Raw genomic sequence first — 14798 nt, 5'->3', positions numbered from 1 at the left:
ACTGGTCAAGAGTTTGCTAATAAATAATAATGCTGGAAAATGCTTTAAGATGGACATCCTATATTTCAGAAAGAAATTAAAGCATAAAATTTAAGAACTTTGACAGTATATGTAGTCTTTAAAATGTTTGTTCCCTTTGACCTGTTAATCCTAATTCTGGAACTCTATCCTAAGGAAATAACTAAAGGTATAAATAAATAATTTCAGATCAGGGTTCTTTTTTAACTTTATAATCTAAGGACTAATTCTAGAGAGAATATTCAAATATCCAGAAATAGAAATAATGAAATAATTAACTCATTATGTGATATCCATAGGAAAAATTATATGATTATTAAAATGTTTTCAATAGGTGTTCAATGATAGGAAAAATGCTTTTGGCATGAAAAATTTAAAATGCAGGATATAAACTTTACATTTACTGTGAACACATTTTTAATAAAAATGGGGGGAAAAGACAAAAGAAAAATTATATTTCAACATAGCCTCAAAAGTTTGCCACCATGTACTAATTTTGACTGAAGCTATGCCAGAATCCATGAATTTATGTTTTTTTTTAAAGAACTAAAGTCTTAGAGTAATACTGAAGTGTCAAAGTATTTAATATAAGGCCACATCACCTTCAGAGGATGCTCAGTGGTCTCATGCAGAACATCTCAGCACTTGCCCATGACTGGCAGGACACCAGGTACCATTGTAGGGATTTGGGAAATTATAGGCAGGGTTTGTACCTGCTCAAACATTGCTCTCCCACCCACTAATTGTGGATCCTGAAACTCTACCTTGTGGGAATCAATCCGATGAGTTCAAATCCTACCTTCTCACTGAAACTTGGAAAACATTAACAGTCATAATGTGGGATGACATCTTAAATCACAGCTCGCCTCCATCTGAACTAGTTTATTAGACTGTTTGATTCTATCAACATTTCCTGGGCACCTAGCATGTGCAGAAGAGCTGCTGATTTGAGGTGTGGAGCTGAACCAAACTGGCCTCTGCTCTCAAGGAGTTAGCAGGCTGGCCGCGAGGCAGGTACACAGACAACGAAACTCCATGAGGAAGAGCCAAGTGAGGTCATGTGGAGTCCACTCTAGCAGAAGGTGTGGCCCTCTCTCCCTGGGGAGGTGGAAAGACTTCACAGGGAAAGTGCATTTGAGCTGAGTCTTGAAAAAGAACAGGTGGAGTCTGCAGAGGTAAAGGAGAACTGTGAGCAGAGAGGTGGGAGAGGATGGAAGGCAGTCAGACAGAGCAAGAAGCCCTCAGGAAAGTGCCAGAATCCTGGGAGAAGGTGGCTTAGGTGAGGGATCTTGATGGGCAGAGCTGAGTGGAGAAGGGGCTGGCAGAGCCAGGAACCAGACTGAAGCTCACACGCCATGGAAACATAAGTGCTTGCTACCTAGTCCTATGCAGGGTGCTGAAAGGAAGAAGGATGTTCCAGAAAGGGATGCAAGTGAAGCCCTGGCCAACTCTGAAATTCTATCCAGGTGTGCTCCTTACACCTCAGATCCTGGTCCTGTGTTGAAATCAGGTCACTGACTTGCCTGGTTGCACCTTTAATCTCTGGAACACGGGGACACAGTTGGATGGAAATCCCATCCTCCTTAAACACACCTTCTGTTCTGGTGACTGCACATGCAGTTTCGAAGTACAGCTACCCAAAGTGTGTGCCTTTATTGTTGGGACTTAACTATTCTGAGAACCTAGCCATCCCTCTAACTCACACTAAGTCAAATAAAACAATCACATAATACTCTCCAGCTAGCTTTTCAAACTAACAGGATAGAAAGAGAATTTTGAAAGGATACTAACAGAGAAAAATACACTCTCTGTTATTTTTAGACTTGACGATTGGATTATTCCTTTTGTTTTTTATGAAAATAAAATCCCAAACCTTTAAGAAAACTTTGCCTCCTAACTATTCCAATACCACAACTTCCAACCCCCTCAAAGCCTGAATTTTCTGACAGATCTTCTGTACTTACCACATAGAAAACCAAGTCAAGGCAGAACCATCATCTCAAAGTGCAAAGCAAACTTTCATTATTAGTTGGGCTGGCAAAAATCTTGGGAAGTGCACATACATTCCAAAAAAAAAAGACCAAAACATATCTCTGCAAAGCATAGCTTCCCTGTAACAAGATTTGTTAAATTTCCTTTTCTCCCCCTGGCTTTTCTGACACAAGATGAACTTATTCCCACAATGTTCCAAAACAGACAGGGACACACTTGTGCGCACACGTACACACATGCACAGGGAAGAAGCACTGAAAATGTTGAGAGAGGATGTTCCGAACCAGACCATGTGTGGTTTCCTTGCCCAGATGCGTCTGACCTCAGGCTTGGGAACATTAAACAAACACGAAAACAAGACCCAGCAATGCGCGTGCTGGGCTGGATGACAGAGGCAGTGAGCAAATATTGGGATTGTATTTCACCTATTGCCATGGTGACCCAAACAGGGTGGATACTGGCAGAAAGAGAAAGAAATAAAACTGGGAAGACAATGAGTCCTGGGAGAATGTCTGAGCGTGTGCATGAGGAGCCAGCTGTGAGGGTGGAGAAGCGAGGGCCCTGAGAAGAGATCTGATCAGACTGAGATCTAGTTCAATAACCTTTAGGGCTCGTGTAAGCAGAGGGCTCCATCACCACTCCACACCCAGGACAGCGCAGAGCTCCGAAAGTCCGAAGAAAATAGTGATGAGATGTGGAATTATTATATTGGTTGGTGTCAGGCAAAAATCAAGGCAATTTTCACTCCACGCCAAGAAATGAAATACTGACTGGCAGATGAGAACAGCTTCGTGTTTGGCTGTCATGACCAGCAAGTCTCAGGATCAATCTGAGAATCACGTACATTCCTTGGGGCAATCTGATGATTCCCTTCGAGTCCCAGTTGACATGTAACAGACAAGCTGTCTGATCCTCTCTCCCCCAAGTACTTTGCTACACTACTCAAATTCTGCAGAAAATGCTTCAGGAACGGTCTTCTTGGAAAGCACGCTCAGGGTGGTCAGCAGACAGCTTTCCCTGTCAACCCCTGACTAGCAAATGGAGAGCGAAGTTCAATGAACTTGACAACCAGGAATCTGGGTTCAAATTCCCTCCTACTAACAGCATGTGACCTTAGATGAGTTATTAACTTGAACTTCAGGTCTTTGTTTCTCAAAGAAAAGGATTTTGCTAAAATAATCCTCAAACCCTATCTCTGCTTTGAAATCTGGTAATTGATAGTTGATAATTTCTAAATTCTTGTTTCTAAGACCAATCAAATCAAATGGATCATCTCACATGTTTGGGTTCTGACTGGCACATGGAATATAATTTCTATAGGAACGTATTCTATTCTGTGGAAAATAAATAAACAGTTGCTAGCTCTCATCAGTGATTTCATAATCTGACCATTTATGTTTTATTAAAGAAGTGACAAATATATCTCCACATGAAATTTTCTATAGTAAAATGGGATAACTGGCAGTGGCAGATGAGAGGTCACACTTTTAGCAAACAGAAAGGAGCTAGGGCTTCTATTAGTTCTCAAAGTATTACTTTAGTTCTTTAATAATAAGAGCTAAACTTAAATTTAGTACTTATCTTGGCCATTCAGGAATATAGAGACTTCTCTTCAGGATTTAGTCAATGAGGCCCACAGAATTTAATAGACACAAGCTAAAAGGTGGCCTAAACCACATCTTACTCGATACCACTAACTTTTACAAAGGCCTGCTTTTATTCAGAATAAGCTGCCACGGGGATATCAGAGATGACTTGATATAGTGGAAACAGGACAAAAATCAAAGAAGACCTGAGCTCAGGGCCCGGTAATAGACTATGGTATGATTCTGGAAAAGTCACTAACCTTTTTTTGTCTATAAAATGGGGATTAGTAATATTTTCTTGCTGACCCTCCAGGGTTGCTATGAGGCCCCAATGAGACAATGTACATGGGAATTTGCAAAGTGCTCTGCTAACATAAATTCATAGGATGATCATCCCTGCTATTTAATCAGAACATGATTAAGGGCTAGGATCAAAGGCCCAATGCCTGGGTTCATGTGCCAGCACCAAATTTCACTAGCCATGTGTGCTTCCATAAATTACCCAACTGCTCAGTGTATTCTTAGGAAAATGAGATAAATAGTGTCTTTCTTATCAGACTGTTGTCAGGAGTAAATAAGGATATATTGCAAAGATGCTTAATATAGTTCCTGCCACATACATAAGTGCTTAATTAATGTTGACAATTACTGTTTTCTACCTTAAGCAGGCAAATCGCATATTATTATTAGTGAAAGTGCACGTTGTTATTATTGTCACAAAATCTTACATAATTCCTACTGGTCTGCCCACTAAAGAGTGGTTTACAAGCAGTGAAGCAGGAGGAGTCTGAAAAAAGCCATCACCTTAGTTCAGTCCGTCATTGTGTTTTGATTGCTAGCTGCAGGACACATGGCCGCTAGCATGATTCACAAGTTAATGAGCGCTTCCTTAAAGTCAACAGCCCTTCCTGCCTGGCCGCAAAGCTCCGAGCAGACAGCCTGCTCATTCCCAGCTCTTTACTCCCGCACTTTTAGGAAATGAAGCTGGGGGAGGATTAAGGCAAACAGGCAAATCGAAGAACTGCATTTCTCAAGAGTGCCAGAGAGATGTTACCTGGAGACTGTCTTTTCATGTGTACAAACTTTCCAGGCAGTTCCATATGGAATCAGGCTTCCCTGTGATTTATCTGCTGGACAGTGGGTGGCCAAGGGGCACCGTAGGCAAACAGTCATCCAGCTCGATAATTAGGGAGGGGAAAGGCAAACACAAACACACCCAGGTTGACATTCAAAACAAAGTGGATATTTAACCACGGATGGCTCACTCTACCTCCCTAGTTCTTGTTCACTAGTGTGTGAGGAGGAAACCAGGAGCCAACAGAAGCATTGGTAGTAATTTATCAGTAGAGCTGACTGAAAAGGCACAGTCCTTGGGGAGAAACAGGAAAGTCCAAGCTTCTTGTCCAGCTTTACTTAAAAGATGGTGTGATCCTCCTTAGTCTTTAGTGAGCCTTAGAGTTCTCCCCTTTGAAAAGAGGGGTTCAGACAAGACCTTCTCTAAGTACCCTCCATCTCTGAAGGGCCTTTACTTGCCAGTCTTTTGGTTTTTTTCATCATTCATTAATGCATATACTTATGTATTTATTCAATTAACCACAAACTCAGCAATAGGTAAGATACTGACCAAAATAAAGCATGGACAGACCATCACAATGGAAGAAACAGCTCTAGGTATTGATAACCTCTCTCAATTCACAGGAGGGCAGTGATATTATAACTATTTTCTAAGGAGCACTCATATTGCTTTTCTCTCAAGAAAAAAATAGGATGGATGCTGTTTGCTGGTGTCTTTCAAAGAAATCAAATGTAGTCAGCTGTTCTTTATGGGCTGCGTACTTGGCTTGGCATTTATCTAGTTTCATCCTCTCCTCATCCCACCTTTGCCCTTGCCCACTCCATCCCCCACCTCCTTAGTGAGGTTTGTTTCCCTCCCATTATTTCAACTCAGCTAATTCAGTCCTCATGCATGGGAACTTTTGCAAGTCAAAGAACCTATACGTTGAAGGATCATTTTCAAAGAGCTTCCGATTAAGCAACTAAGAGAGACGTACATGTAGAATGAGAATAGACAAAACAAAAATGTTTCTGGATGAAGAGGCAGTGGAGCCGGGTCAGTTACTGAGTCTACAGAGCGCTAGCTAAACCAGGGAGAAGCTCCATACCACCAATCACTCCACATCTTCTCCAGGTTATCCGGAGGCTGAACTGTCCTTGCTAGCCTAGTCTGCGTTTGTACAGAAATATAAATAAACTCAAAGAACTTGATTTAATCTGAAAACTACTGACAGCTTAGTATTGTGCGATATTTTTATCCAAAGAATCAATGTCATGTTCAAAGAGCTTTGTTACTGGAGTGAGATCAGCCTGTGGTGTGGTGTTTCATTTAGCCAGTTTTTAAACCTCTCAGAGTCTCAGCGGTCTCAGCTGTAATATGGGGACAATGCTTTTGTCATGGTGCTGAGAACAAAATTAGGTCACAGCCAAACACACCTTCTTCCTAATATCAATACTCCCTAGCCTTCACTAACCCCTTCCAAACTGAAGGTAAGATGTGAAGAGGGCCTCCAGAGCCCCTGGGGTATAGCCATTTATATGCCATCATTTCTTCTAGCAGTTTCTAGGATGGTGGTCACCTCATTCTTAGTGAGACACAGACAGGTGTATGGGCGGATCCTCCAACCCCCTACGACTTATTTGGCTACCAAATTTATTATCAATTTCTTTAAACAAAAGCTAGATAGAATTGGCCCAATTCCTACACAAGAAATGAACATACATCTGCATGATTCTGAGGATGCCATAATCACTTCACTCCAGAAGTGCTCGAACACTGCAGAGACTGGAACCTGTCCCACTGTGATTCCCCCTGCTCTCTGTGTCCCCCTCCCTCCCTTTCTCATTTCTCTCTGCTTATCCCCCTCCTTCCCTTCCTTTCGCCTTTGAATGTTAAAAATGTCCACCAGTTATCCAGTGAATTTTTTTTTTTTTTTTCTAGCAGACCCTATTTCTACTTAAGCACCCAGGACCCAAGAATTTAGAAGGAAGTACCTACTATTGGGGTTAGTTAGAAAGATGGAAGTCTCTCAGGGCTTCGAGCCTGCTCTGCCCAAAGGGAACCTAATATGTGCAGATGTACTTTTGTAATTGTGAAGTCATATGTCCACCGGCCTAATTCTGCAGAGAAAGAACAAGCCATAAAACTAAATCATAATCAGTCAGAATGATGATAAAAGTCAATGTGGACAGCTCATTGATATTAATGTACATTAGAACCAAAGATTAGCACATGTGCTTCTTGATTTAGGACGTCCCAGATTAACACAGTTGAGAGCTTGTGAAGAACACCCGTTTTACTCTCTCCTGCAACAGAAGTTAGACATTGGTCAAGGAAAACGGATGCATTCCAATGGGAAACCCCTAGTCAGAGGGCCTCCAACAAAGTTGTGCTTTGAAAGCAATCCTGTCTTAAACTTTTGTCCACCTCTGAGACCTCCAAGCTTCACCAGAGATTCAAGATGATGTCTTTTGTCAGGGGCAGTAGGGAGTTTGCAATGAACCCTCTGCTACCATCCCTGGGAGAGAAAGCCTGATGTGGCACACTGTGGGCAACACCTCCCTTTAGCTCTCTGGTTACTTGTGTGCTCTGAGAACACGCCCTGCTGAGTGCATTCATCACAATAGCCCAAGTGTGACCTTAGGAAAAGTCCTTGAAAACAGTGAAACAAGAGTCTCAGTTGAAATCTGGAATCCATTCCAGTCTTACACAGGAAGAAAATTAGGCATAGAAAAACAAAGCCCATCGTTCAGAGAAACCTGGAGAGGCTCTGGCTGACATTAAAATCATGGACGATTTTTTTTTTCCCCCTCACTACTTTGGAGTTCATAAAACATTTTCATCTGAGCAGCCCCAAAGCTGCTAGAAAATACCATGTCGTTAGTTGATGGCAATGACTGGTTTCTCCAGTGAATAACGCGGGTGGAATAAGAACAGAGATGCCGAGTGACATATTAAAATTCACTTACTTAACACTTTCCCCACACTATCAGTAACTGCTATTCTTACAAACATAAGTGGGCAATACTACCATTTCCCCCTTTGGATTAATGTATTGGCAATAACAGGGGTAGTAGGGGTGGGAGTTGGGGGCAGAGAAAATAGCTGTGCTCCCTGGGCCCCATCTCCATGGTCAAGTTCATTAGCCCAGACCTCGTGGGCCTGGAAATATTTATTCACTTAGAACATGAATCAGCAGAGTGGCGTACTTGCTCAGTGAATTCAACTCAGCAAATGTTTGTGGCCTAACACTATTTTTATAAATACAGACCAATTCTCTTTTGTTTCCAGCTAACATTATTCACCATTAATTTGCCACATTACATGATTGATTGCATGAACGTAAATAATTATCAAACTGTACTACTTTGGGGGCATTTTCCTTCTTTGCTAGCAATCGGAGAGGTGGGGTATTTCTGAGTATCAAACCCAGTGAAAATCAATTAACAGAGAAATCTGGTTTGGAATTGTATCTTAGAATCTATCTAAACTTTGTCTAGAAAATCCCTCAAGAGAAATACAGACCCTGAAGGAATAAGAAGATTCCAGAACCATCCAGATGGGGGCATACTGTCTCAGACCCAGAACCACAGCACTTTTCATTTGCAAATGAAGAACTTAATTTTGTTTTTTCTTAAGTACCTTCACAGTTCATTTTTTATTTTCTTTTAAAAAAAAAAGGTAAATGGCATTACTTTGGTCTCCAAAACAGATGCCAGTTTGAACTTTATTCTGCCAGCAAGTATTTGGTTTGGCTCTGAAGGGCTTGAGTTGAAAAAATATTTGCCAAATCCAAAAAGATTTAACGAGCTTTGCTGCAATGCTGGTGCCATTTGGCATGTCACAGGGGCTGTGGCACAGTAAAGAGAGCTCTCTTGACCACAGATTTTATTTGCCTAAAGTAGCCAACACTGGGAGTTCAGTTGATTTCTCGGGTCAAGAAGCTGCACATCAAATGAGTGAAGTTTCCAAGCGAAAGTGACCAAATGGGCTTCAAAAAAACCTTGACAGAGAAGGACGTCCCTGGGGCTGGCTCCACCCCGTGCGGAAGTTGAGGCTAGCTTTCAGAGCTGTCCCTAACCTCCTCACACCAACCAACACACACAGTCTCCAGGGCTGTCCGTGGACCAGATAAATCTCAAAATTCTAGCAAATGCCTTCCTTCTACAATATCAGACACTGAAATTTTGCTGTGTTGTATTTAATAGCTACCTGATACTTTGCTAATTTTGGTGTCAGAATTTAACTATGCAAAAACTGAGTGACCTACTTTAAATAACTTCTCTAAATAGTACCAGCAAGTTTACTTTGTATTGCAGAGACAGACAGGCATGACTTTATTAATCTTTAGTGGAATACAGATGCATAAATCTATCACTGAGATTGGAAAGAATGACCTCAGTGCACACAAATATCATGCTAAACGTCACTGAACCTTGTCACCTGAAGTCACGCTTTTCAGTACAGCTTGCAAGGAAATTAAGGCTCTCATCCTTTCAAATCAATGCCACATCTGACAACTATAACAAAAAACACAAAGCATTTCCATAACAGAGTGTACTTAAGAATTAAAGGTCTGTGTTAATAACATGGGGACAGGAAAAATGCATTGAAGCTGTAATTACCTTGAAGAAGGAGTTGGAGCTCTGGATTATCTTTATTGTTCCACAAAATGAGCAAATCCCACCCCAACTTCTGAGGATCTCCCCAAACCTCAAATGTCCCTTTCACTAACACCAAAGCCAATCTAACACTTGGGACATGCTTAGCTGATGCCAAGTGTCTATAACAAATATTCTCAAAGACAGAGCCAATCTCTGAACTCTGCCTTTCCAGAGAAAGAGCAATGCAGAAAACAAACAAACAAACAAACAATGGAGCCTTTTACCTGGCTTAACTGACATTTGGGTGTCAGAGTAGAAATCAGACACTTACCATTTTGGCTTCTGAATGCATTGGCTGGACTTGGGGAGAAGCACAGGGGTTACTGAGATTTGGACCTTGCATTCCCATGATGCTGGAGTTCACTGACATTTGTCTCTCCATCTAAGAGAAAGGAAAGTGACAGAATTAGAAATCTGAGAAAGACAGTCAAGGCCATAGACAAAGCTGCCACTTCTTTTCAAGCAGATCCTTTAGCATTTCTTTGAAGATGTCCTGAGAAACCCGCAGGCTTGGTATATGGTCAGCAATGCGCTCCTGAGACTTGAGCTGAACCAAGTACATCAAGGAATTACCCAAAGCTGCATTCTGTGAAAGATTCCCCATGTAAAGAGAACTGTGTTGTCATGAAAGGTCATTTCTAAACAAAATCACTGAATCCCTCCACTTTTGCACCTACTCCAACTACCACTAGTCATGCTAATTTTTATGGCTCTAAGAAATAATATATGCATAGAAAAATGCTGAAAGGATATAGAATATACCAAATGGTTATCTCAGGATATCTTTGATATATTCCCCCTATAAAATTATAAAATTTATATAAACATGAATCTTTGGGGAAATTAAAAAATAAACAATCTTAAAAGCCATATTCTCCAATATGCTGGGTCTTCCTGTTGCTCTATTCCATAAATACAGTTGCAATGACACAGCACAAGTGTCTGAGCCACTGCCTGGGTGCATCTCTTCCTTCTTAACTTGGTTAAGGCCTCCCTGAAGAGTTGGGTCTTAGGTAGCTGCAAGGTTTGGATTACACATGAACTATTGCTCCCACATTATCCTTCTCTGGCCTTCTGTTCCTTTAGAATTAACTTCGTCCAAATACCTGAGTTGAGTGATAGCATTTTTGTCTTCAGGGTATGCCTATTAAGAAGGGTGATGGACAAGGTGAGTGTCCCTTATCCAATGTAACTGGGACCAGAAGTACTTCAGATTTAGGATATTTTCAGATTTTCAAATATTTGCACATTATAATGAGATGTGCTAGGGTAGGACTCAAGTTCAAACATGAAACTCCTTTATGCACCTTATATGCATAGGCTGAAGGCAAATGTATACAGGATTTTGAGTGCTCCCACATTTGACTGCCACCCATCACATAAGGTCAGATGTGGGACTTTTCAACTGTGGCATCATGTGGTACTCAAAAAGTTTTGGAGTCTGAATTTTCAGATTAGGGATGCTCAACTTCTATAGCAAAATTTCTATTTTAGTAAAGGAATAATATGTCTTATTCATAAAATTTTCTGTTTGGTAAAAAATGAACACTTCACAAATAAGCTAAAGCAAGTACACCTACTATTAATATCATCCAGGAAATAACTAGACTTTCTGCAGAGGGAAAACAGATTATTGAATTATTCTTCAATATAATTGCCAAAGGGTAGAAATAAAAACAAAGGCTGAAAATTTGGGGGGGGCCAGATGTTCCTTCTAAGTTAACCTGGGAAGTTCTGGAAAATATGGGAGTTTCTTACCAGTTCAAATGATGGAGGATGGAAATCTCACCACCCAGAGGGAAGCTTGAGTGTGATCATTGAACTAAATGACCCTGCTCGGTCAAGGGACCCTTCTCTTGCTAAGATTCTGCAACTGCAATTCCTTTTGTGTATGGCCCAGGGTTGGAGTATGATTATGACATTAGCCTATGAATTAGTAAAGGTGTTAGTGAAAAGCTTTCTCCTGACTGACAGGTGGATGCTTCGCCTAACTTCAGCCACTGAGCTGATCAGTTATCCTGCAAGGTGTGGATGCGGGAAACTTTCAAGAGGAGCTAACAAAGGCAAATTTTCTATGTATTCAGGATACTTCGGTAAAACTTTTTAAGGCCTTAGCAATTCAGTAAAAATAAAATATTCACTCCCACATATCTCTGAAATCTCTGGGTAGCCTAAGAAGTCTAATTTTTTTCAATTGTTTTTTAAAAAATTGTAGAATACACTTAACATATAACATACTATTTTAACCAGTATTAAGTGCCATGAAGTTCATTAAGTTCAGTGCCATTAAGTTCAGTACATTCATGTACTCCAGTGGTTAAGTCATGAAGAAGTCAAGAGTTTCATTGCCCTAAAATGCGTATTATTACAAATCCCATCAGTATATATAACCACAATGCACCAATAAAAAATGTGGGAAAAATGCATATTACTTATAATTCCTACTCTCAGAGGCTGGGGATGGGAGAGACAGAACAGCATTTGACCCCTTCTTCCTCTTTGAGAAGAAAACCCAAGTCCAAATGAACTTTTTGCCTTCAGTTTTCCAAAGGAGAATCTTTCATAAGTACAGATGTTTGTCCAATGTCTTCTAAACTATTAGCTATACCATGAGGGAAGAGCAGTCTGCTCATGGCTTCTGAATCCAGAGTTAGTAAGCCTTCCATTTTTGGAAAAAGTTTTCATCTATGACTGTTTCTACCCCATGACTCATCATATACTAACTTCAAACTGGCTTAATTTTCCTATCTATTAAAACATATTGCATTTTCCATCTTACTGACTATTGTCATATAGACACACAGCATGGGCAAGTGCCTCCTCAAAGTAAGGACAAGCCCCCATCTGCACCATGAGCTCAACTTTAATGAGTTGCCTGGAATTAAGAATCAAGGAGATGGAATAAGCTTTGTTCAATAATGGGCAACATTCAACACTGCTGTAAACACCCAGGCAGGGACTGGGGATGCAGCTCAGTGATACAGTGCTTGCCTAGCATGTTCAGGAACCTGGGTTTGATCCCCAGCACCACAGTAATTCCCAGGTAAAAAAATTTTCCCTTCTTCACACACTGGAAAATAACAGCTGAATTGTCTAAGTCTATAAGAGCTTTTGTAATGATAAATGGGAGGTTCATGTTCCCAAATTATTAATGAATTTTACTTTCAAGATAAGATATTACACCCAGTGAAGTCCTTGAAGGCAAAACCTACCCTGTTCTTCTCTCCATCTCCACCACCTAGCACTGTACTTGTACACAAAAGTACTCAACAAAAATTTGTGGAATGAATGAATAAATGAATACTTCATTTTCTTTCAGACCTAGGTTTTGTGAAATGTGCTTCCTGGCAGCATCCATTACAGATCAAGCATGAATCTCACCTTCACCTAAAGACACAGTCTCAATGTTTAAGCCCAAGGAATTGTGGTTTCACAAAGCAGGAACTCTAGGGGAAGAGGCTACACTTTGACAATGTTTGGAATGTCAAAGTTATAGCAGAGGAGCTGGTGACAGGGCACAAAGGAAGAAAAGCCTGGATTTCTAGAGACTGGAACTCTTAGGATCTACTTCTGAAAGACATTGCATTGTTTTTCATTAGTAACATTTTCTTCACTCAAGACCAGGGCTTCTCAGGCTTGGCATTGACATTTTAGATCAAGGAACTCTTTGTTATAGGAACTGTCTTGTATATTATAGGATGCTTAGCAGCATCTGTGGCCTCTAGATATCAGCCTTCCCCACCCCAGTTCAGTGCTGACAACCAACAGCATATCCAGTCATTGCCAAATGTTCCCTAGGGGACAGAACCACCCCCAGCTGAGAATCACTGCTCTAGACTGACACCTACTGTCATGGCAGCTCTGCACATCATGGAAAGGTTTGGGAACTCCTGTGGGAGTGGCCTCCCTGCCTTTTTGTCTATACTGGCTCTTGACTGTGAATCTGAATCTTTGCTTCTATCCTGAAGTGTCAACAAGAGGTCAAGTTGTATGATGGGATAATGTGAAAACTGGTGCCAGGTACCTTTTCTCAGGGCCCTTTTAGCCCAAGTGTCCTAACTTTGTCCCTAGGAATGGGGACAAAGTTCACAGCTTGGCTAAACAGGGGGAAAAAAGTTGTCTGTAGTAGCACTTTTTTCTGAATAAGGCATAGAGAATACTAATTATGGACAAGAGGAAATCAGAACCTAAAGGAAGATAGCTTGGGACGGAAACCTCAATGCATTTGGTTAAGCTGAATAAAATCTGGGCTAACTGCATGGAGATGCTGTTTTCTGCCATCTAAAACAGTCTAAGGAGAGCCCTGTAGGTGAAGTCAATCAGCTTCACCTGTCCATCCTCCAGCTCAAGGTTGCCGTGGCTGTTCCTCGCCTGGACCACCAGGTATTTGTATGGACAGGCCAATTGCTCTCAACTGAGTCCACAATCCCATCTGCATTCCCCAGCATCCCCCTAGAGAAACGAGCACCATCTTTTAGCAGGGCCGATCTGAGCTCTCCACATGAGCTGAGATGGGCGTCCCATTCACTACCCTTCACTCCAAAACCACATGATGTTGGACAACGCCCTTCAACTTCTTGTTGGCTTATCACCTGTCAGATGATTATAGCAGTAATTATAGATATCACATCCCCACAGTATTGCTGTGAGAATAAAATGATATAACAACGTGGAGAATTCCTTCAAATGCTGGCTTTGCAAATTATTAATTGGCTGTGGGAGGGTTTGGATTGAATGGAGGGCTTTAGAGAACTGCTGCAGCCCTGTAAATAACACCTCCAACCATGTCCACCAAAGCACAATCTTGGGAAGAAAGAAGGAAAGGGAGGAGGCAGAAGGACAGAAAAGCTTCTTTGCATGAGTCTGAAGCACTCTAATAGGATTACCTATTGTTTTCAGGAGGGATCATATAATGATTATGAGTGAAGACTCAGGAGTCAGACTACTTGAATTTAAACCCTGATTCCATCACCTACCAGCTGTGTGACTTTAGTCAAGAGACTCAGCCTCTCAGTATAATAACAATGCCTACCTCATCAGTTTGCTGTGAAAGCGAAGGGAGGGAATGTACATATCATTTAGTAGTTGAAAGAATGGGTTGTGAAGACAGAATTTCTGGGTTTGAAACTCTGCTACTCTGCTTTTCAGCTAAGCAAGGGACTCGCCTGACTTTGCTCCTTCAGAAGATGGGGACAGTAATAGATTCATCTCAGGAGGTTGTTCCTTATGTTGACAAAGTGCTTGGAAAGTGACCAGCATATGGTAAGCACTCAATAAATGTTGCTAACATGATTTATAGAACATGATATGCATAAACACATATTAGCAGCTATTATGTATGATCATTATTATCGTTATTACTATAATTATAACTCTCAGTTCTGGCTAGACCACTCACTGGTAATTTAAGGCCACTGTATACAACTGAAGCTGGGGACTCTGCAGTGCAGTCATCCATCAATATCTGCAGAGAACTGGTTCCAG

The 14798-nt window shown here is 41.1% G+C and overlaps 1 protein-coding gene across 8 annotated transcripts in view; it reads right to left on the bottom strand.

The window, feature by feature from the left end:
* Positions 1–14798, bottom strand: part of CREB5 (cAMP responsive element binding protein 5) — a 392310-nt gene that overhangs the window by 84727 nt on the left and 292785 nt on the right. For all 8 annotated transcript variants that reach the window (XM_079152559.1, XM_079152564.1, XM_079152560.1 and 5 more), the window contains one exon: positions 9586–9696. In XM_079152559.1, coding sequence (XP_079008685.1) covers positions 9586–9696 — 111 coding nt within the window. The remainder of the gene's footprint in view (positions 1–9585; positions 9697–14798) is intronic.

Source organism: Sciurus vulgaris (genome assembly GCF_902686455.1).
Source record: "Sciurus vulgaris genome assembly, chromosome: 8".
NCBI classification, from domain to species: Eukaryota; Metazoa; Chordata; class Mammalia; order Rodentia; family Sciuridae; genus Sciurus; species Sciurus vulgaris.
The sequence above is the reverse complement of the archived record's forward strand: the minus strand, read 5'-3'. Positions and strand labels throughout refer to the sequence as shown.